Source organism: Leopardus geoffroyi, chromosome A1 (assembly GCF_018350155.1).
Source record: "Leopardus geoffroyi isolate Oge1 chromosome A1, O.geoffroyi_Oge1_pat1.0, whole genome shotgun sequence".
In the NCBI taxonomy this organism is placed as follows: Eukaryota; Metazoa; Chordata; class Mammalia; order Carnivora; family Felidae; genus Leopardus; species Leopardus geoffroyi.
This window is the reverse complement of record NC_059326.1, coordinates 196363086-196384418: the sequence shown is the minus strand read 5'-3', so window position 1 is coordinate 196384418 and position 21333 is coordinate 196363086. Positions and strand designations below refer to the sequence as shown.

At 55.1% G+C, this 21333-nt stretch overlaps 1 protein-coding gene across 8 annotated transcripts in view; it reads left to right on the top strand.

Moving 5' to 3' along the window:
* TCOF1 (treacle ribosome biogenesis factor 1) overlaps window positions 1–21333 on the top strand; it is a 37454-nt gene that overhangs the window by 14957 nt on the left and 1164 nt on the right. For 2 of the 8 annotated variants that reach the window (XM_045437134.1, XM_045437141.1), the window contains 14 exons: window positions 4198–4335; window positions 4531–4716; window positions 4796–4999; window positions 5160–5300; window positions 7740–7850; window positions 12111–12297; window positions 13569–13687; window positions 15154–15267; window positions 15600–15846; window positions 16367–16452; window positions 16963–17143; window positions 19044–19592; window positions 20470–20567; window positions 21243–21286. In XM_045437134.1, the coding sequence (XP_045293090.1) occupies window positions 4198–4335; window positions 4531–4716; window positions 4796–4999; window positions 5160–5300; window positions 7740–7850; window positions 12111–12297; window positions 13569–13687; window positions 15154–15267; window positions 15600–15846; window positions 16367–16452; window positions 16963–17143; window positions 19044–19592; window positions 20470–20567; window positions 21243–21269 (2388 nt within the window). In that variant the 3' untranslated portion in view covers window positions 21270–21286. The remainder of the gene's footprint in view (window positions 1–4197; window positions 4336–4530; window positions 4717–4795; window positions 5000–5159; window positions 5301–7739; window positions 7851–12110; window positions 12298–13568; window positions 13688–15153; window positions 15268–15599; window positions 15847–16366; window positions 16453–16962; window positions 17144–19043; window positions 19593–20469; window positions 20568–21242; window positions 21287–21333) is intronic. The other 6 variants (XM_045437135.1, XM_045437136.1, XM_045437139.1 and 3 more) reach the window with 6 other exon arrangements.

Below are 21333 nucleotides of genomic sequence, written 5' to 3'. Positions count from 1 at the left end.
GAGGAAGTGGCATTGGAATTGTAGGCTTGAAAGATCTGGCCAGGGGAAATGGAGTGTTCCAGGCAAAGAAGCCTGCCTGTTCCCGGAGGGTGGGAGAGTGCCTGGCCTGAGGGAGCTGCCCCGAGCAGAGCATTTTGGTGGGATCACTGGGGGAAATGATGCAGTGGCAGACAGAGCAGGGGGCTTGGAGCCAGACTGCCTGGGTTCAAGTCCTGGCCCCGTTTCCTACCAGTTGATTCCTACCTATCAGGGCCTTTATTGACTCTTCTGTAAATTGGAAATTAGCTGTCACAGGGTTGAGAATTTAATGAGATCTCACCTACCGTACCCAGCAAGGGCCCTGTGCACACAGCAAGCTCACTCCTCTGCCTCCCTGAGGGTGGGCCAGGCTGATGGGGAACAGAATCAGGAGTCCCCTCCCAGCCTGGAAGGGTTGAGCTGGGAAAAGTGAAGATGGCTCACACCTCATGCTCACCCATGGTTTATTTGTAATTGTCACTCTTTTTTTCCCCCCCAATAACCACTCACAAGTTAGTCATTTCTATTTTCCCTGTACCAGAGCACGTGTTTTCTATGGGATTTTCTTTTGTCCCCCTCTCACAGTTGCCTTGTGGGACCCAGGGTCCTGTGATTCCCCTGTGATTTGACAGGTGCGTGTGGGCCCTGTTGGAGTCCCAGCCCAGCAGCTCTTGTCCCGTTTCCACGCTGCAGACACATTCCAGACCAACACCTGAAAAGTTTCACTGTGCCCATCGCCTAAGTATTTGTCTCCCCATCTGAACCTCCCACCAATACCATTAGATAGGTGTTCATTTGCTTTCGTTTCTGGAGGAGGAAATTAGAGCTTAGAAGAGTTGTTTGCTGACCAGCTTCAGCTCAGCAAGCCAATGAGGGTCAGCTGGGCCTGCGCCCCAGCATGCCCGCCTCAGAAGCCTTTGCCTTTTATGCTTCCTCCTGCTACATTTTGGCCCAAACTTTTCCAACCACAGACATGATTATGTTGTGGGGCCTTACTTCCTCCCAAGGTGCAAAACAAAGCGGCTAATCCCTCTCTAGGGGCCCAGCCTTCTAGCCTGGTGCCCTGTCAGGAGATGGTGCCTTGCCTAATTTCAAGAGGCCTGAATTGCCCCCACTGAGACCGGCGGGTCTGATGGGAATCTTGTCTGGAGGATAAGGCTAATTAAGTCCCTGTTATGGGGTTAGGAGGATTAAATGAAATAATACTTGTGTGGCCTCACTCTCAAAATGCTGTCTGTACATACTAAGTAGGTTCCACACTGCTCAGTGTAGCTGGGTCAGAAGTGAGACACGTAGTTGCTGGTCTGCTCAGAGACCTCACACAGCTCAAAGGAAACCATCGTTCAAAATAACGTAACAAAGACAGGATTGGTTCTGGAAAACCAGATGTGCCAGAGACCAAAGAAGGAGGTGATTCTTGATTGAAATGCTATAGGAAGAGAGCCTTTGTGTGAGAAGGGTGGGAGAGCTGGTCAGTCAGAGTGTGAGGAATGGCTGTGTGAGTGGTAGAGTGCCTTTGGAGTCTGACCTCGCCTTGTATGTTGATCTTCCGTCCTGTGATGACGTTACATTTGCTTATCAATTTTCATGGCTTTTATAGATTCCCTAGGGTTTTTTTATATACAGATCTTGTTGTCTGTGAATAAGGACAGCTTCACTTTTTCCTCTTCAATCTAGACGGCTTTTATTTCTTTTTCTTGTCTTACTGCACTGGCTAGAACCTCCAGTACAGTGCTGAATAGCAGTGGTGAGAGCAGACACCTTTGCCTTGTTTTTAATTTAGGGCACAGCACTCAGTCTTTCACTGTTTAATAGGATGTCAGCTATAAATTTTTCAAAGAGTCCCTTTATCAGGATGAGAAAGTTCTTTTTCTTTTTTTAAAGATTTTATCTTTAGGTAATCTCTGCACCCTCATGGGGCTCGAATCCACAACCCCGAGGTCAAGAGTCACATGTTCTACTGACCAAGCCAGCCACGTGCCCCAAGCTCTTTTCTATTCCTAGTTTGTTGAGAGTTTTTATTAGTTGAATTTTTGTCAAATGCTTTTTTCTGTTCAAGTGATCTTACTGGTTTTTTTCCTTTGTTCTATTAATGCAGTGTATTACGCTTAGTTGGTTTTCAGGTGTTAAATCAACCTTTTGTTTTTGTGATAAATCCCACTTGGTCATGGTGTATACTCCTTTTTCTTGCCAGGTTTGGTTTGCTCATCATTTGTTAAGGGTTTTTGTGTTTATATCCATAAGGAATACTAGTCTATAGATTTCATGTGATGTCTTAGCCTGGCTTTGGTATTGCCCAGATAACTGGCCTCAGAAAATAAGTTGGGTGGTATTCTCTCCTTTGTTTTCTGAAGGTTTATGTTGGATTGGTATTATTTCTTCCTTAGTAGAATTCACCAATACAGCCATCTGGGCCTGTATTTTTTGTGTGTGGAAGATTTTTGTTTTTTTAGTGTTTATTTTTGAGAGAGAGCACGCAAGCTGGGAAGAGGGGCAGAGAGAGCTGGGGACAGAGGATCCAAAGCCGGATCTTCGGTAACAGCAGCGAGCCCAGTGTGGGGCTCAAACTCAAGAACTGTGAGATCATGACCTGAGCCAAAGTCGGAAGCTCAACCTACTGAGCCACCCAGGCACCCCAAGGCGGAATCTTCAATTGTTTATCGTAACTCTTGTTTTTCTTTTTTTCTTTTTCTTACTTTTTAAAAATTTATTTACATATTTATTTTGAGAGAGCATACACAAGAGGGTGGGGGTGCTGGTTAGGGAGAGAAAATCCTAAGCAGGCTAGTCGAACACACACATACCACCCCCCCGCTCCCCACTGACATCATGAAGCCCTACACCCTACTCAGGACCCATCTCACAAAATGTGAGATCATGACCTGAGCAGAAAAAAGCAGTTGGAGGCCACCCGGGTCCTTCTCCTTTTTTTCTAATGTAAGTGTTTAATGCAGTGAATTTCCCTGTAAGGACTGCATTAACTTTATCCCATGAATTTTGAAATGTTGGGTTTTTTATTATTCTTTGACCCATGGGTTATTTAGAAGTGGGTTAACTTCCAAATATCTGGGACTATGCAGATTACTTTTTGTGATTGATTTCTAATTTAATCCCATTGTGGCAGGAGAACATATTTGGTATGATTTCAGCCCTTTTAAGTTTACTGAGACTTGTTAGGTCAACTTTGTCCTGGTGTCTTTTGTTTTCTTAAATGTAGGTAAACACATTACTCCCCTCAGGATGACTTTTTGGTGCTGATGAGCACCTTGACCTTTATCAGACACAGTCTGTGCTCTAGAGGGTTTTCTTTCTTGAAGTCCTGATTCTTAATTTCACTTGGTCTTGTGTGGATGAGGGAAGCTGGGCTGTGGGGGATGTCACTGATTAGGTGGCCTCTCTGAATGAGGCAGGGGCCTAGACAGGCTGTCAAATTCCTCATTCTGCTTTACATCAGCAGGCTTTGCTTTCATACTCTTATCAACAATCTCACAGTCAGAGATTTTATTCTTTGTTGCTCTCATCTCTCTAGTCTGTGTTTGCTTGGATACCCCAACAGGCTTTTTGGGGATCACCTGGATAGCCGCTAAGATTAGGTGAAATGGAAGAAACAACAGTGGTTTTCTATCTTGTTCTGCCATGCTGAGTGTCGGCTCCCTCCTCATAGACTAAGATGGCTGCTTGAGCTCCAGCTGTTACCTCAGCATTTCTTCCAGTTGGGAGGAAGAAGACACATGTTTTTTTGCATGTGTAAGGATGTCGAATAGTGTACTCAACTTCCATTCTGTTAGCCAGAAGTTAAATTCATGGCTGCCTGGCTGAAAAGGGGCCTGGAAAACACCTGTGCTCTGGGTAGGCTTGTACTTAGCTAACATTAAGAAAAGTGCTCACGATAATAAGTTTACAAGAGTGCTTATTATGTGCCAGGCACCATGTTAAACATTATGAATCTGTCATTTAATCCTCATAATAACCCTGTGGGTGGGCCTTGTTATGACCTCCATTTTACAGAGGAGGAAACTGAGGTCCAGTGAGGTCAGTGATTTGTCCAACTTCACACAGCCATTAAATGGAGGAACAAGAATCCAAGCTCGGGCCTCCGACTCCAGAATCCGTGTTCTTGGCTAACCACCCTGTTGCACCTCACCTTGTCCGTTCTGTCATCCCTGTTTCTCCTTCCAGGTGAAGACCTCAGCGAAAACCCCACAGACCAAAGCCAACCCAGCTTCCACCAGAACAGCTTCAGCCAAAGGGGCAGCGTCTGCTCCCGGAAAAGTGGCCACTGCAGCAGCTCAAGCCAAACAGGAGTCCCCGGCCAAGGCAAGGGGGACCAGAAGCCCCGGGAGGTGCCAGAGGTGGGGTGGAGAGGAGGACCAAGCAGTTGCCTCCTCCTGGACAAGGGCCCTGCGCGGGCGGAAGGGACTTCCGTACGGTCACATTGTGGGTGGGGCTTAATCGAAGTGGAACCCTGTTTTCGACTTCCTTCCCCAATACACTTACCTCTTCACGATTCAGGTAAAGCCAACAGCAAGAACCCCCCAGAGCAATGCTGTCTCAGTGAGGGGCCAGGGGTCTGTGGCAGCTCTGGGGAAAGCAGTGACCACGGCAGCCCAGGCCCAGCCGGGGCCAGTCGGGGGCCCACAGGAGGGCTCGGAGAGCAGCGAAGAGGAGTCAGACAGTGACGGGGGAGCCCCCGCTCAGGTGAGGCCCGGGATGGACCGAGAGCAGCCCCATGCTGTCCCTTTCACTCCCTCCCCTGACTCTGTTTCTCTCACTCCAGGCGAAGCCCTCGGGGAAGACCCCCCAGGTCAGAACTGCCTCAGCCCCTGGCAAGGGGTTCGCCAGGAAAGGGGCTGCAGCAGTCTCCCCCGGGAAGTCAGGAGCCGTGGCCACCCAGGCCAGGAAGCCAGAGGAGGACTCGGAGAGCAGCAGTGAGGAGGAGTCTGACAGTGAGGAGGAGGAGGCGGCGGCGGCACCAGCCCAGGTGAGGCCTAACGAGGAGGCGGCTGCCACGTGGGGCCTCTGAGCCACTGCCACCCACTCCTCGCTCAGAACTTGGGTTCGGGGCCAGGTGAGGAACGAAGACCAGATCGAGGCTGCGACTCCCGGATCCTTATCCCACCTGCTGTCTTCCATGTCTCTAGGTGAAACCTGCTGTAAACCCCCCCCAGAGCAAGGCCTCCCTGACGAAAGGTGTCGCAGGCACTCCTAAATCTACCAAGGCTCCCCCAGCACGAGTGGACATACCAGCCCCACAGAAGCCTAGGCCAACGACTCCTGCCAAGGTAAATGAGGCCAAGAATCCAGAGATGTCACAGGGAGTCTTGAGGAGACTTGGACTGGGAGGCAGGTACCATGCATCCCCTGGGGAGCTGGAGGGAGACCCGTCCCTCACCTGGGCCCTCATGTAGGCGTGTACATCTCTCCACGGAGAGCTCATCTGGTGTGAAGCCTGGGGAGTGGAGAGAGGGGGCTAATGAGGAACCAACTTTTTTTTCCGGACGGTCTTCCTTCTGTTTGCAGAATGCAGCAGGAGCAGCTGTGTCCTGTAGAAGTCCAGGGGGGACAAACTCCAGGACTTCTCGGGCTCAGACATGTGCTGGAAATGATGTACATAGGACTGGTGGTCAGCATCGAGCCTCGGTGTCAGGAGAGACCGTAGCGGGTGGTGGCAGCCAGGGCAAACTGGAGAGCTCTTGCCCCATCTAGAAACACAGTCCCTGTCAGCTCCAGCAGCCAGTTGTGACCTTGTAGAAATGTACCCTTCGGGTGGCCAGATCTTCGTGTTGTTTTTTGGTTTTTTGTTCTTAATGTATGTTTATTTTTGAGAGAGACGGAGACAGAAGGCGAGTGGGTTGAGCAGAGACAGAGGGAGACACAGAATCCAAAGCAGGCTCCAGGCTCTGACCTGTCAGCACAGAGCCTGACGCGGGGCTCGAACTCATGACCATGAGATCATGGCCTGAGCCAAAGTCAGATGCTTAACCGACTGCACCACCCAGCTGCCCCCAGATCTTCATTTCTTAAGGGGAATCGCTGTGCCAGGCTGAGCCCCATCCCCTCTTAGGTTCCTGTTTTCTTCACATGTAAAACAAGTACCAGGAAGTCTGTTGAGCACTCCTAGCACTGATTTCTGCCTTCAATGCACAAGACCAACTACGAGTGCCCTCTCTTGCTGGTAGACCTAGAGGGATAAAAGATGTTGGCCCTGCCCTCAATGGGACTTGTAGTCAGTAGGGCAAGGTGAAGTGGCTGTATTATTGAGGAATATTCTGGTAGTGCTCTGTCCGATGGAACTGGGAGAACAGGTCTCTGAGAGGCCAAAAGAGATGATTGAGCAGAACTTGAAGGAAGGAAGACCAGGGGTTCACCAGACAAAAAAGTGGAGCTAGGCACTCTGGAGCCCGAGGGCAGGGGTTGCCAAGGGGAAGGGATGTGAAGTCAGGTGTGTTCCACAAAGGCCAGCCATCCTGTAGGCAATACTCACTTCTAGTTGCTCGTTACCAGTACCATTTTTGGGGGGCCTCGGTGCCAGACTAAGACACAAGGGTCCCGGCCGTGTTTAGACATGCAGTATTTTGGTGTGTTTTTGTTTAAGTTTCAAGTGGTTTCCTGTATCAGGACATCTGAATCTTCAGGAGAAAACCTAACTGCAAGAGCTTAAAGGGGATTGGCCATCTCCTGTTTTTGGGTACAACGTTTTGGGGTAACGCTGCTCTAAAGGTGGTCCATTCAGCTCGGCATCATTAGTAACCTCGATTTCTTATGCTCTACCTGCCTCATTGTCGGGGCAGGGCTGCAGCACCTGCAGAAAAGCTAGGAAGTCCCCCAGCTGACCTCCTTACCCCTTATCTCCTTGTCCAGATCTAGGACATGTACTTCCCCTGACCAAAAAAAAAAAAAAACCAACCCCAAACTGCTCATTGGTAAGGGTCTTGTGGTTCTGTGATTGGCTGGGAGAAAGGGCCACCCTCCTCAGAGCCTGGTGGGGGGCAGAGAGACTACCAGAGCAGAGTTGGGGTTCTGCTAGCAAGGAACACATGGGGGCATGGCAGTTGCAGCGTGGGTTGTAGCTGACCCATTTAAAGATTAGGAAGTGACACCATTTTCGGGATCTTCTAGTGTCTCTTGAGAAATTGGATTCGGGCAACCTAGGTGGCTCAGCCACTTTGGTGCTGGGCTGAGTAGTGAAGAGGGGCCTCTGCCCTGCCCTGGGCTCCCCTGAGCTGGTTTCCCCCGGTGCCTGCTCCTCTGGCCCCCCGACAGCAGCTTCTGCCCAGCCAGCCTTCCTCGTGTGTGCCTGGCCTGGCAGGAGGGGATGGCAGCCTTGGGCCACCTCCAGCTGGCTCCTGCCTTTTCCCTGGGGGTGTTACAGCCAGATGTGAGCTGTGCTGGGGCCGCTGGCTCACCTCTGCAACCTCATCCTGGGCTGCTCTGTCCTCATTCAGACGCCTGGCCAACAGCACTCCAGCCCCCAGCTGTTAGTGGGTCTGACTCGCGCGTCCCTTTCAAGAGTACACTCGGGAAGGGGTGTTCGCAGAGTGGAAGCCTGTGTTTCCACTGGCTATGGGGCAGGCCAAGCCGGCAGCTGTCCTCCTGTGCGTGTAGTAAGGGGCTGTGCTGCCTTCCATGGACAGCCAGCGTGTGTGAGGGTCATTGCTCACTGGCTGCGGTCCCCCTCAGCTAACACCTTCTCTCCCCTACCCGTCTGCTTGTCCCCTCAGAAGGAGAGTGACTCCAAAACTGCCAGAAGCAAGACCCTGGCCCCAGCACGTCCAGAGAAGAATGCCAGAAGGTCCTCGGAGAGCAGTGGCGAGGAGCTCCCGGCCAACCAGGTAGGCCCTGCCTTCTCTTTGAGACACTGCAGACTCAGAGCAGGGCAGTGGGCCTCGGGTGGGTGGAGTGGGGGCGAGGGCAGCTCTTTGCCATTTAAACGGCACTTCACAATTTCCTGGACTCTTCCCTCTGTTTTGATACATCCATCTTCACAGTAACCCCTGGGAGGGGGGCAACAGAGCATCCTTGAACATTAGGCTTCAGAGCCAGTGTAGGGTCAACACCAGCTCTCCCGGCCACCAGTTCCGTGACCACGGGCACATCTTAACCATTCTGAGGCCCAGACATTTCCACTGAAGCAGGCAGAGTAACAGTCCCCCTCCTGTGTCTGTGCTCTGCTGTAGGAGGGCACGTGCTTTTGCCCATTTGCTGTGTCAGGAGTCAGAGCCCAGTGAGTTGAAGTCAATTCCCCAAATACCCGTGACCCATAAGAAGCCAAGGCAGAGGTAGACGCCGGCCCCCTGCCTCCCTGTATCTCTCTGCTTCGTGTGTGGCGCTGGGAGCCTTCCCCACGGGGTTTGTCTGAAGCCAGGGGGCAGACCGTGCTGGCGCACCTGTGGCACACGTTCACGTGCTCTGCTGCACCCCAAGCCCTCCCCAGCTGCACCCCTGAGGTTGGGACCAAGCCCCCCGGGTCTCCCCAGCTTCCTAAGTCTACAAGACTGGTGTTCAGGCCTGTGTGAACCCCAGCCTTTCTAGCAATTTCTAAAATTGCCCTTTGTCCTCTATCCCCAAGTGCCTAGAAGCTTCTGCCAGGTCCCCTCAGGGACGCAAGTCCTCCAGTTACCAGATGAGTGGGGTCTCCTTAACCGTCTCCCGCACATACCATACCATGTGCTGACCAGTCCATCAGCAAGTTCACAGGTGCTTGCACACCCCGAGTGGTGGGGCACGGGGTTCACTGCCTTTCTCTTCTCAGTAGCAAGGATTATAAAAATCCTGATGAATGGCTACATCTGACGTTGTTGGTCACTTTGTGTGTGCCAAGCACTGTGCTAAACGCCATACTTCGTTATTCTGTGTAATTCTTACAACAGCCCTGTGAGGGTAGGTCCCTCTTTTATTCCCATTTTAAGGAGGAAGGAATGAGGCTCAGAGAAGTCGAGCGACCTACCCCAGCATCACACGGCCAGTGCCAAGTGGACAGACCTGGCGTTTGAACCCAGGCCGTCCGTGCTCTGCCCGCTGCCCAACACTGCCTCCCCACTCCTCTCCAGGGAGGGAGGAAGGCGGTTCAGCATTGCCCTCTAGCTCTCCATGGCACCCTTACGAGGCCGCCTTCTCTGTGCCTTCTCTGCTCCGGATCGGGACAGCTGGGAGGGAGGGGGCCGCCTCGCCCTTCTCTGCGGGGGCGGACTAACACAATTACAATGAACATCACGCTTAAACTGAACCATTTAATTGGTACGTTAGTCCTGAAGATTCTGGAGTCCCTGTTAAAAAAGAAGGACAAAAGTTGACATTTTGCGCGTTTCCCTAGGATTCAGGGAAGACGGCACAGCCTGGGGAAGCCGCAGCCTCCTCCTGACGGGGGGTTTTAGCGCCTCGTCCTCAGCGCGCTGTGATTATCATCATTATTATGCATTTGTCAAGCACTTCTCTATTGACAAGTTTCACTCTGTCTTTATTATTAGCCCATCAGTGGGGAAAAGGGATCGATGCCAGGGTAGTGGGCAGAGCCTCAGGCTGGGAGGCGGGGAGGGGATTGTGACTCCATTCCCAGGCTCCCTCACTGTGCCTCAGTCTCCCCACCTGCAGGGATGGGCTCCAGCCTCTTTCTCTGAGAGGAATTCCTGGGGGTGGTCTGTGGCTCAGCCCTGTGGTGCTGGCATTGCTAACCCCAGGCGAGGGTCTGTGCTAGGTCTGGGGCAGGTACTGTATTAAGAAGACCTAAGCCCTGCCTTCAGAGTTTCAGGTGGAGTCAGAGAAAAAGGCCTGTAAGGAGCTAAATTAGGGCATTAAGCGGGAGCCCTGGCATGGTTGGTCCTAGAAGGAGCTCCTGTCTGGTGCCTGGAGAACTAACTTCCAGTACGGCTCTGGCACAGTTTGCTGGTCACCCTGAGTGAGGCCACTTGCCCTCTCTTGAGCCTCAGCCTTCTCAGCCCGTGGGGTGACATTCCCTGGGGGCTGGGGAACCACCGAAGCTCCAGGCTCCTCCTTGGAGGGTGGGATTTCCTGGCCCCTTAGGGCAGGGCTGGCCCAGGACCTGTTAACTAGCCCCAGGCAGCTCTCTGAGGCTCTTGGGGTGCTTTCTTGGCTCTGTTCTCCCCTGCCCCCTGCGGGGTTAACAGCCTGGGCTAGTCGGCCCCCTCCCCCACTCTGCCTCAGACTGGAATGAGGGCACAGTTGGAGAGCTCAGCTCTGACAGAAGATCCCCAGGTTTGCTTCTGCAGTGGGAAGGGAGTCCCTGCATTCCCTCTGGGCCCTTGGTGCCCACAGGGCCGCCCAGCCTAACGTTCAGGCTGCCTCAGCTTCCAGTGAGTCTTTGACTGTCACCTCTGTATGTGTATGATGTGCTTTGCAGTTTCCAAAGCGAATCAGAGCCCCTCTGGTGAGCAAGCCCAGGCTGGGATTACTAATAGCCCTTTCAACAGGTGGGAAACTGAGGCCCACGAAGCTCAGGGGTTGGGCCACATGGTGAAGTCTGGCAGAGGGAGGATCAGAGGCGGGTTTCCCCTCATCTGTGGGTTGCATGACCCACCTTTTCAACTATCCACTGCCACTGGACTACTGTCGTGTCCCTGCCCTCCGAGCCAGGCCCCCTGCGCCGCCCCCGGCCCAGAGGCCATGTGGGCAGGTGGAGCAGGGAGGAGGAGGCGTTTGCTGCCGAGCTCCTTTTAACATCCCAGACGCTATTGTTTGCCTTGGTGCGTTCGGTGCCTCTCTTCATCCCCGACAATCTGTTCTTCTGTCTTCTCACATATATATAGATCCCCCCTCCCTCAACTGTAAGCCTTCTCCCACTTTCCATCCTTCTCTCTTTCATCATGTGGGAAGGCAGGCTCTGGAAGTGGCAGATCAGAGCAGCCGCGGGGGAGGCTGTTTGGCAAGGGTAGGAAGGGCCCCAGCCCAGCAAAGCTTCCAACCTCCGCAGTTACCCCTCTGCTTTACTTTTCACGGTGCCTCTCCCACTGCCCCCCTGCGCCCTGGAGGTAGGCAGGGTGGTGAGGTGGGCAAGACTGGGCCCCAGACGTCGGCCTTAGGCAACTTCCTCCTGCTGCTCCTGCTTCCTGCGTTTCCCCCCAGGCCAGACAGGGAGTGGAGCTCAGACCGAGTCTGACCCGAGGGTGGAAGGTGGGCTCATCTGGCGGCCTGACTCCTGGCTCCATGCGTGCGAGGGGTGGGCATATCCACTGGAGCTGTGACCCCAGCCTGGTCCGCGGGATCCCGAGGAGCTGCCGCTTTCTCTTGTCTTTTGCTGTCTCTCTGGAAGATGGAAAGCCTGCCCAAAGATAGAACAGCATCAAAGAACCCCCACGTGTCTTCCCCAGCCTCAGCGGGTCTGCATTCGTGACCAGGCTCGCTTCACACAAACCCTCCGCTCCTTCCCCAGTACCCCGGCTTCCTTTTTTTTAAAGGACAGCCACCATCCAACGTCACCCCTGAGAAGCTGACCCACAAAGTCAGTGTCTCCATTTCCCGGATTGTCTCATGAGTAATACTCTTTACATCTGGTGTGTTCCATGGAGTCCCTTAGGTCTTAATGTGTTGGGTATTTCCCCCGTGCGGTTTGTTTGTTGAAGACATTGGCTCTGTGTCGCTGGGTGGTGGCACCCTGGGCCGCGTCTCAGGAAGCCGCATCAGAGTCTCTGGGGTGGGGGCAGCTCGATGATGCACAGCTCCTCAGGTGAATGTGTGTTAAGGCCCAGGCAGCTGAGGGGCGTGGTGCTTAGAGCACCCTGCTGGGCAGGCATCTGGCCCTGGCTGTGTTTCAGTTAAGCTGTGCGCCCTTGGGCAGTTCTTTTCTCCTCTCTGAGCTTAGTTTTCTCACCTGTACAATGGAGCTTCTGCTGCTGACCTCAGGGGTTCCTGTGAAGGTCCAATGGGCTCCTATTGAGCCGTGAGGTACTGTGCAGGTCTTAGCAGGTGCATGGCCTGAGGGTGAGCCGGGAGTGCCCTGGGCGGCTGCAATGGCCTCTGCCTTCCCAGCGGCCCTGAGCTCTCTGGACCCCTTGCCCTGTAAACCCCCACCCAACTTCCCCTTTGCCTGGCCAAGCCTTTAATCACTCGGGGGGTATGTTTTGTTTTTGTTTTTCAAGGTGATTAAACCCCCTCTGATTTTTGTCGACCCTAATCGTAGTCCAGCTGGCCCAGCTGCTACCGCCACACAAGCCCCAGCTGCAAACACCCCGAGGAAGGCCCGGGCCTCGGAGAGCACAGCCAGGAGCTCCTCCTCTGAGAGCGAGGATGAGGATGTGATCCCTGCTACGCAGTGCTCCATTCCCGGTGAGCACAGGCCTGTAATGCAGGGCTGACTCCCCTGCCGCACCTGCCAGGCTCACCTGGGAGGGACCGCCGGCACGTAACATACGTACGCACGCACACACGCATGCACCAGCCAGTACATCCACATGCACAGACCCCATCGAGGCCCGGAGGGGAGAGGATGCTGACAGAGTCAACACAGCATGTTGGTCAGGTGGGGCTTGGTTCATCCCTATAAGGAACTACCTCCGATCTCCATTTCTGGAGGAGTATTTGCCATGACTTCTGTGTGCTGACTCCAAGGGGTGGAACCCACGCTAGTGGCTAGGAGCTGCAGAGCAAGTTTGTACATAATCTAAGGAAGGGCTTTGTAGTGAATGACGGCCTGAACAGGGAGAATGGTAGTGAGCCTCCTGTTCTTGCTCGTATGTAAGGAGGGTTAGGTGATCCCCAGCCAACCATTGTAAGCAAGGATTGCATCTGTCAGGGGGAGATAGTGCCATATCTGGGGTTTCTTTTACTTCTGAGAATCTGTGGTACGACCGACGACATCAGGAAAGTGGTTAATATTGTAATGCTTTTTGTGAAGATAGTAATAATACCTGATCTTGGTAGGCTAATTAAACACAGAGCAGCACAAAAGAAAGAATGTCCCTGTAACCCCACTGTCTGGAATAATTGTTGATGTTTTATAGCTGTTAACTTTACAAAAACTTAAGCTTTGTATGTGTTTTTGTAAAGTGAGATCACACTGTATGTTACCCTCAGGAATTTTTACATATTTTGACGTTACGTATTTACCACGGGATGCCTGCTGGCCACAAGGCAGTCCCTCGGGTGGACTTAGCCTAGTTTACGTAGGCAGGGCCGTACTAGAGGGAGCGAAAGGTTTTGTCTGGGGGCTCTGGGACTAGCACGAGTGGTGCTGCGGTGAACACGTGGACCTGAGCCTTTGCGGATGACCGTGCTATTGTTGTGGAGACTCTTCTAAATGCACAGAGTCCCATTTGGTACCGGTGCTCCCCACCATTACTCAAAGTAGTGGCCTGGCCAGCTGAGGGGGAGCATCGTCGAAGACAGAAGAATGGGGAGGGGCAAAGGGAAATCCTGGGGTCACTGCCACAGCACCCTGAGCTTGTAACGTGAGATGGTGACAGCTCCTCCGTGCAAGACTGAGGGAGGGCATTACACAGGCTTCTGCGGATGACATGAGCCCTGGGCCAGGTCCCCAGGCTGATATCGGGGATCGCTCTTGCGTGCACTGACTTACATCCCGCCCCGCTCCGTCTCAGCCACTAGAACAAACGCGACCACGCTCGTGGCCCACCCAAGGCCCGCTGTCAGAGCCAGCAGCAGTGAGGCGTCTGGTCGGGTATCGGAAGGCAAGAAACAGGAGGCACCAGTCGCTCAGGTACCTGGCAGGCAAGGGAGAGGGAGGGCCGTGCAGGCCAGCAAGGGTGAGGGGCCCTCTGTCCCCTCGGTACCCGCACATGCTGCTGGGTGGGACTGCCATTGCTTTTGTCCACCACCCACCCCCAGCCCTGACCGGGTTCCTGGATTCCTTTGAGCTAGGAGGAAGCGTCCTCCGAAGCACGGTGTCCGGGCCGAGCCGGCGCTGCCCCGCGCACCCCTCGGCAGCCGTTCTGGCTCGGCTGTGCTTTTGGTTTCTTTTTCTCTCTCAGTTTGGAATTGCCGGGAACAAACCTTGCACTTTTGTAGCGTGGATAGCGGTGACTTCCTAGCTTTCACCACTTTCAGTGCATTTCTGTTGGGTCTTTGCCTAAATCCAGAAGCCTGAGCAGGGTAGAGTTAATGGCTCGCTGTTCAAACAACGGAGCTGAGTGCTGCCCTTCAACAAGACAGTTGAGATTTGTCCAGGATTATTCAGGGCCCGAACCCAGGTCTCCTCACAGCCGGTCCATTGCTCCTGGGGCCATAGCGGTTAGTTTTTCTGTCCCGTTGCACCTCATCCCTTCTGAGAGGGCAGGAGGGAGCACCCTGAGAGGGTGTTGGGTGGGTGGCTGGGCTTCGGTCACTGCACCCAACAGCCTGCACCCATTCGGCCGTTCAGCCAGCAGATGGTGCCAGGCACTGGGGATGCAGCAGGAAGAAGGCAGGGAGCGTCCCTACCCTCACAGGCCATCAAACGAGGACGCCAGAAAATAAAAGTACTCACCAACTGGTGGGTGCTTGAAGGAAAGAATATAAGCTAGAGAACAATGGGATGGGCCGCTTTAGGAAGGATCGGCAGGACTGGCCTCCCCAAGGAGGCTACAGAAGCAGGCGAGCCAGGGAGTTCTCCAGCCAGGGAAACGCAGGTGCTGGGACCCTCAGGGGAGGTGCTTGGGGGTAAGAGACGGAGGAAGCAGTAAGGCGAGAGGGGCCGGTCCGGACAGGCCATGATGGGGGCCACGCGGCAGCAGAGGGGGCCTGGAGGTTTTCAGAGGGAGCCCTGCCCAGCTCTCTTCCAGTTCTCTCTCCCCGACTACTGGCGCATGTGGGAAGCAGGAGCGGCAGGCACCAGGGAGACTTTGAGGAGGCTGTTGCAGCCACCCAGCTAGAGACTTGTCCCTTGTGAAGGCTTCGGATTGGGTTGGGGGACTTTGGGTAGGGGCCCGGCTGCTTCCGACCCCTGGGCTAGAAGCCTTTGGATCCTCTGAGAACGATACGATTAGCTTATAACCTGAAGCCTGGCTCCATTTTCTGCCCACATGGTGGCATTGCCCCTTTGACTGTCCCTCAGTCCCCCACTCCAGCCCCATGGCTCCTTGTGCAGTTACAGGTCCCCTCCCGTGCCAGCCAGTATCTGCCCAGGGCACGGCAGAGATGGCATCCTAAGAACTTGGGAGTCTCAGGGCTGCCTGTGGCTGTCCACAGGTGACAAAGAGGAACCCTGCTCACCTCCCGCTGACTCAGGCCGCCCTGAAGGTCCTTGCCCAGAAAGCCAGTGAGGCCCAGCCTCCTGCTGCCAGGACCCCGTCTTCAAGTGGGGTGAGCTGGGGGAGCCGGGTGGTGTTGGGGCCCAGGCCCCACCCTGGAGGGGACAGTGATGAACGATTACAGAGCGCAGAAGGGAGGGCCCAGGAAGGGGCCCGAGTCCCAGGGCCAGCATTTGCCTGCCGTGTGACTGTGACGTGCACACTTGTCTCGTCCCCATACCCCGCACTCTCTGCTCCCTGGTCTGAGCATCTGTGGGAGGGCTGAGGCCTGGGTGCAAAGCAGCTAACAGTCGCCTAGCCGTAGGGTAACTGGGTGTTCGGGAGGCACCAAGATTTATTTCCCTTCTTTTTTTTTCCTTCCACTCTCTTTTTTCACCAAATTAGGTTGACGGTGCTTTGGGAACACTCCCTGTGATGAGTCCCCAGAGAGCCCCTGTGCAGGCCAAAGTGACCAACAAGTTCAGGAAACCTGAGGTTCCTGTGGTCCAGCAGGCTACGGCCACCCCTGCAGGACGCCCCAGAGCCAAGGCCTCTGATACCTCCAACGACAGTGAGGACAGCAGCGGCAGCTCTTCAGGGAGTGAGGAGGATGCTGATGGGCCCCAGATGGTCCCCTCGGCCCACAGACTGGGTGAGGGTCCCAGGAGGGGAAGGCTCGGCGGGCCCAGAGGAGGGGAGTGATGGCCTGGTGGAGCCCTGAGTTTAGGCCTGTGCTCTGGATCTTCACTTGTTCTGCATCCTGGGCCTAGTCATCCCATGCTGGGCCTCAGTTTCCCCACCTGTGCAACCCCATGAGGAGGTTGGTCCAAGTGATATCAGACTCCGCTGTTTGACCACTCCCAGCTTTTTCGTACCAGGCTCGTAACTGGTCTCCCAACATTCCAGGGGCATGCCCCCTTCCCCACCCCCAGAAAAGCAGAGAAGCGGAAGTAGGGCCTCAGGAATTAGAACAGAAGGTTTTGGCATTTGGATGTCTTACTTAGAAGGCTGCAAACAGCCGTTGACCCTGGAAGGGAGTCATAGGAGCAGGTAAAGCCTTGGGCGGGAGGGCGGGGGGCATGTGGAAATCTCAGGCCTTCCTGGGGCCTCCCGGAGGGCTCTGCCTCACCCCACGCAGCCGGCCTCCCAACAGGGTGCCTGTGCTCCTCCAGTAGGTCCGGCCCCCTCCACAACGGAGACCTTGGTGGAGGAGACCACAGCAGAGTCCAGTGAGGACGAGGTGGTGGCACCCTCTCAGGTAACTGCCAGGGAGAGGGCTGGCACCTCAGGGGCCTTGGGGCGGGAGCTCGAGGCCACCTGATGCCTGTTAGGCCGAAGCCATCCCCCGCGGCAGGGCCTGGTGTCCCCGAGGCCAGGCTGTCTCCTCCGCTGAGGCTCTATTTCAGCCTAAGGCCATGAATAGTGGACTCGGAGTCTGTAGAAAGGGCTTGCCTTGATTTTAGATGAGTCCCGGAAGGGAAGATATTTTGTAACAGATGGGATTTCTTTAAGGTTATCTTCTGTACACGGCAAGCGCTAGTGATTTTCCATTCGCCTTAGCTGTAAGAAATTGTCTTTTTAAATGTGCCTGACGAAAATAGGTACTAATTAAAATAGTGCAGGAGACCCATACAAAGGGCTAATGTGCCCACCACCGACAGGGTGGCCCGACCTTAGGGGCTCCCCATTTAGGGGCACCCCAGCAGGCCCTGTGCTCCAGGGCTAGGTGGGGCAGGGTTCCAACCTCGTTCACAGTGGGTTTCTTCAGTCTCTCCTCTCAGGTTATGTGACCCCTGGGCCAACTCTGGCCAATTCCCAGGCTTCAAAGGCCACTCCCAGGACAGATCTCGACCCCTCGGCTTCCTCTACTCCCGCCACCAAAGATGCCCCAGACGGCAAGCAGGAAGTGGAGCCCCAACAAGTAGCAGGCACCATATCCCCTAAAACAGGTGAGTCAAGGGCCACAGGAAAGACACAGGGGGACCCAGGGGGACAAGGCAGTGGGCCCCTTCTTTTTCTCCCTCAGGAATAGTCCCACCACCGATAGGGTTGTGTGTGTCACCAGGACCTTTCCAAGCGGGGCCTGGTGCCCCAACGCCCAGGTGTCTGGCCGTTATGATACGAGACAGCCTGGAAGTCGGGTTATCCAGCTTTGTGGGATGCTGGTGCATCTGGTAGGGTGAGCCCTGCCTTAGAGCAGTCTTGCCTCTTTCTAGCTGTGCCTGTTGACAACTGGGCTCGTGGTACGGGGTGTAAGGACTCGGGAGCTCAGACAAAAGGCAGGAGCCACGTTTGGAGAAGTTGCTAGCACATGGCAGAGACCCCCGGTGATGGACTGATTTGTTGTAAAGCCTCAGACAAGACCCTGGGCCACTCTAGGCTTGTGTGTCTTAACAACACAGGGCAGGGTAGATCCATCTAGTCAGCGTCAAGGCATGGCACATACAGAAAATAGTCACGTGGTATTAGGGCAGACTAGAGTGCTGAGGTCACCCGGCCATGGGCATCAGCCAGCCCTGACTTGCCAGGGCTAAGGGACAGGGATCTCAGGTGGGCATGCCTGGGCCAGCTCTAGGGATTCAGTCCCCAGCTTTGGTGTTCCAGGGTATTTGTAGACAGGAAGCAGACAAGTGGGCTTCTGGAGGAGGAGGTTGCCAGCAAAAACTCTGCCCTCCTCAGCTGCCTTCTCCAACCCCGACCTTTGCCAGGAAGCAGCAGAGGACCGAATTGGGCCTCCCTCTGTCCCGGGACCCCCTCCGCTCAGCCTGTCGTGTCCACCTCCCCTCGCCCACCACAGCCCTGGAGCCAGAGCCGCTTCAGAGTTTGCTCCCGGGGCCCAGTGCATGCTGTGGGGCACAGCCCCCAGCCCTGTGATGCGGAGCTTGGCCGAGTCACCTGCGCACCTTCCAGAGCCCTGCGTGTAGGCATTCTCGTGCCCGTGAAGCCCAGAACACAGTAGAGAGCTGCCGAGTCCCCCGGGAAGTTAGGGGCAGCGTTGGGACACTGCCGACGTCGGCCCCCGCATACACCCCTTCCGTGGCTGTAGCTGCAGCTTGCCGGCACGGGTCAGCAGAGGAGTCATTGCTCACTTTCTTCCCCAGTGTTCTTTGTGAGAGGCGGGTGCGACAGGGAGACATTTTAGAGGGGGCTGTGGAAGGCTTTTTTCACACGTGTAGTCAGCACACAATTATCAAAGGAGAGCAGAGGCGTGGAAAATTCTAAACAAAGGCTGTACCAGAAGTCACTCTGGCAGGCAGCAAACCTGCTTAGTCAGCCGCCACGTGCTTATACAGCATGCCCGTCACCCCCCAAGCTGCCCTGTCCCCTGACCAGCTTTCACCGTGAGTCTCTGACTTGGAATAGGGCCCTCCTTGTTCATCTGAGCTCTTACTTTACAAACAGGGAGACTGAGACCCTGGGAGGCGCGTAGTCCCACAGCCAGCTGGCGGTAGTCAAACCTGGAATCCAAGGCCCTTGCCTCCCAGCTCTGGACTTCTGACTGGACAAGACCATCTCCCTCCTGTCTGACCTTGCGTTCTGTTGACAGATTCAGGCCCCTTCCTCAATTAACATTCTGGAGTCTTTCTCCACCCCCAACCTGACTCGGGTTTTTTGTGTGAGGAGACAAGAGAGTGAAGTTTAAAACAGTAAAGAAAAGAGCTAAGTTAAAAGCTGCTGGAAAGGTGTGAGCCAGGAGACCCCGCTGGGGCAGAGTGACCACTGGGCTGCCTTTTCCCTGTCTGTACCACATCAGGGGAGGTCGGTCGTGTCCCTAGACCCTTGGCTCTTACACAGTGAGTCTGTTTCCTGACTCTCCCTGATCTGTGACCCCATATCCTCTCTCCATAGGCAGAAGACAGGCTGGTCCCACGCCTCAGAAGCCCCGGAAGCCCAAGAAGGAGGCTGGGAGCCCCCAAGCATCCACGCTGGCGCTGCAGGGCGACATCAGCCGGCGCCTCCTGAATGAGCCCTGGCCCCTGAACGAGGCCCAGCTCCAGGCCTCGGTGGTCAAGGTCCTGACGGAGCTGCTGGAGCAGGAAAGGAAGAAGGCTGTGGATGCCGCCAAGGAGAGCAGCAGGAAGGCCCGGGGGGGCCGCAAGCGGAAGCTGTCGGGGGACCAGACGGCTGCCAGGGCCCCCAAGAGCAAGAAGAAGAAGCAGCCGGTGGCCGGGGGAAGCGGGGAGGGTGCAGTCTCGCCAGAAAAGGCCTCCGGGACTCCTAAGGGGAAATCCAAGAGAGCCGGAGTGAGTGGTGACATCAAGGAGAAGAAGGAAAAAGAGTCTCCTGGCTCTCAGGGGGCCAAGGAGAGGCCAGAAGGGGAGCCGGGGACGCTGAAGGTGGAGGGTGGAGACCAGGGCAACCCCAAGAGCAAGAAAGAGAAGAAGAAATCCGACAAGAGTAAGTGGTGGACCGCAGCCAGGAGCGCGCTTCCTGCTGAGAGCGGGTCCCCGCTTGGCCAGCCCGGGCGAGCGCTCAGTTGCACAGAAGGGAAGGGCTGAGGAATGTTTGTTTGCAGCCCCCGGGCAGGTAGTGGCAAAGCCAGAACTGGACCCCAGAGCGGCTCTGACTTCTGGGGCGATGCTCCGGCTTCTCAGGGCCCCAGGCACCTAGGTAGCAGGTTCCCCTCAGAGCTCCCAGAAGCGGCCCCCTCTCGAGCTCTGTACATGCCCGCATGCAGTGGAACCCCCTGTCATCCCCACGCTAGCCCTGTACCTTAGGTGACATTCCCATTTATGGGTAGAATGTAGCTTTTTAAAATAAACATGTACGGGGCGCCTGGGTGGCGCAGTCGGTTAAGCGTCCGACTTCAGCCAGGTCACGATCTCGCGGTCCGGGAGTTCGAGCCCCGCGTCAGGCTCTGGGCTGATGGCTCAGAGCCTGGAGCCTGTTTCCGATTCTGTGTCTCCCTCTCTCTCTGCCCCTCCCCCGTTCATGCTGTGTCTCTCTCTGTCCCAAAAATAAATAAACGTTGAAAAAAAAAATTTAAAAAAAAAAAAAAATAAAATAAACATGTAGAGGTTTTAGAAAGTGAGTTAAAAATAGTCCAAGTGGTCTGTGGATGGGGCAGAAACCCTGAGGTGGGCCCCACGGGCTCTCAGGCCAGGGCAGGTGGTCACAGAGCCCTATGGGTCTGTGTTGGGATGGTTCCCTGATGTGTGGGGAGAGCCCGGACCTGGTTTCGGCAGGAGTGGGTTCTAGGACCCTGGAGACCTGCCCTGTCTCCATACTGACCCCGCCGCTTCTGGTACTAAAGAGGTTTACTTTCTTTCCTTAGAAAAAAAAGACAAGGAAAAAAAGGAAAAGAAGAAGAAAGCAAAAAAGGCCTCAACCAAAGACCCTGACTCGCCATTCCAGAAGAAAAAGAAGAAAAAGGTAGCGTGAGTTCCTCAGGGGTCTCTGGCCAGAAAAAGGATCCAGACCCCATCCTGTGCATGTCAAGAGTATGGGTGGGGTGAACCAGACCTGGTCCCTGCCCCCTTTCCATTCTCGGGGTCCAGAGGTTGGGGGTTTGCGGGTTGTGACACACTGGAGAGGACCAGGGGAAGGCAGGTGCCACCTGAGGAGGGACAAGGTCTGTGCATGTAGAAGCCGTGAGGTCTGTGAGGTAGAAGGATGTTCTTGGGGTGGGTGCAGGAGAGCCCCCAGGAGGCTGGAGGCCAGCCAGGTAGGCTGAGGTGAGAGGAAACCTTCCCTGGGATGTGTGTACCCCAGCTCGCAGGGTATCCCCACCACAGAATTATGGGTTCCAAAGACCGATCACATGAGGTGGTGGGAGTGGAGGGGGCTCCACACCTTATATGGGTGCAGTTCTCTCCTCAGCCAGCGGGGCTTCAGCTGTGCTCAGAAAAGCTGAGCATCTGTTACTCAGAGACCCAGGCTCCTTCCTGGCCAGATGGGGCCCCATCCCTGCCCTTGGGGACCCCTATATCTGTTCTCGGGGAGCCACGAATCCTCAGGAGGGAACCATCATATCGCTCCCGGTGGGGGCAGCATGGGGGGAGGGGGGGAGATGCTTCCAGTACATGCTTCTACTTGTCTCCCTCACAGAAGAAGACAGCGGAGCAGACTGTGTGAGGGGCACAAGAGGACAGGTATGCTTCCTGGCCCGGGGATCCCTGCTGACCTCCCCTCCCCCGTG